A 765-nucleotide genomic window follows, 5' to 3' on the forward strand; every position below is an offset into this window, starting at 1 on the left:
GTAAAATATTATTTTCGGGGGAATGCAGTGGATCACGTTTCCATCTCCGATCGGACAAGCCCCTTTTGGACAAGTCGTACAATCACAGACACGAAAACAAGAAACATACAACACAAACTAAGAGAGTGGGGACTCGGGATGTCTGTGGATATCGCCCCAAAGTGGCTCTAAATTTAAAAAAAAAAAATCCATCATCACTTTCTAATTTTTTTGTTTCCTTTTTTTTTGCCGCCCTTCTTCTTCCGAGTCGAGACTGAGCTCCGAACCTTTCCTGGCCTGTGCCTCTCCTTCACTGGCAGTCGGTGTACTTGCTGACCGCCTTGGTGCCCTCGGACACGGCGTGTCTGGCCAGATCCCCGGGCAGCAGCAGGCGGACGGCGCTCTGGATCTCCCGGAAGGACAGGGTCTGCCTCTTGCTGTAGCGGACCAGGCGCGAGGCCTCGCACGCCAGGCACTCGAAGAGGTCGCCCACGATCGAGTCGAGCACCGCGGCGGCTGGGCCCGAGATGGTCCGCTCCGGGTAGATCTGCTTCAGCACCCGGCGGATGTACAGGCGGTAGCTCTCCCGGCGCTGGTCCTTGCGCCCCTTGTCGCCCCGGTAACACCCGCTCCCGGTTTGCCGGGGGGCCATTTCGGCCTCAACGATTGGCCTTTAGCTATCTGCCTGATCGGCTGATCGCCTGATCGATCGATCGAGAAGCGCGCCAACACCCGAGGGCTAGCCGCTGTCCGATGGACAGAGCGGCCGATCTCTCCCCTCACCAC

General features: G+C 58.0%; 1 protein-coding gene across 1 annotated transcript; it reads right to left on the bottom strand.

Annotated features, from left to right (window-relative positions):
- Nucleotides 1-6: 6 nt before the first annotated feature.
- On the bottom strand, nt 7-765 carry LOC109918201 (late histone H2B.L4-like). Its single transcript, XM_020518099.2, has one exon. It carries the CDS (start codon nt 629-631, stop codon nt 290-292), a length of 342 nt encoding a protein of 113 aa, XP_020373688.1. The 5' UTR covers nt 632-765; the 3' UTR covers nt 7-289.

The sequence above is a fragment of the Rhincodon typus genome, unplaced genomic scaffold (assembly GCF_021869965.1).
Source record: "Rhincodon typus isolate 14 unplaced genomic scaffold, sRhiTyp1.1 hic_rhity00003642, whole genome shotgun sequence".
In the NCBI taxonomy this organism is placed as follows: domain Eukaryota; kingdom Metazoa; phylum Chordata; class Chondrichthyes; order Orectolobiformes; family Rhincodontidae; genus Rhincodon; species Rhincodon typus.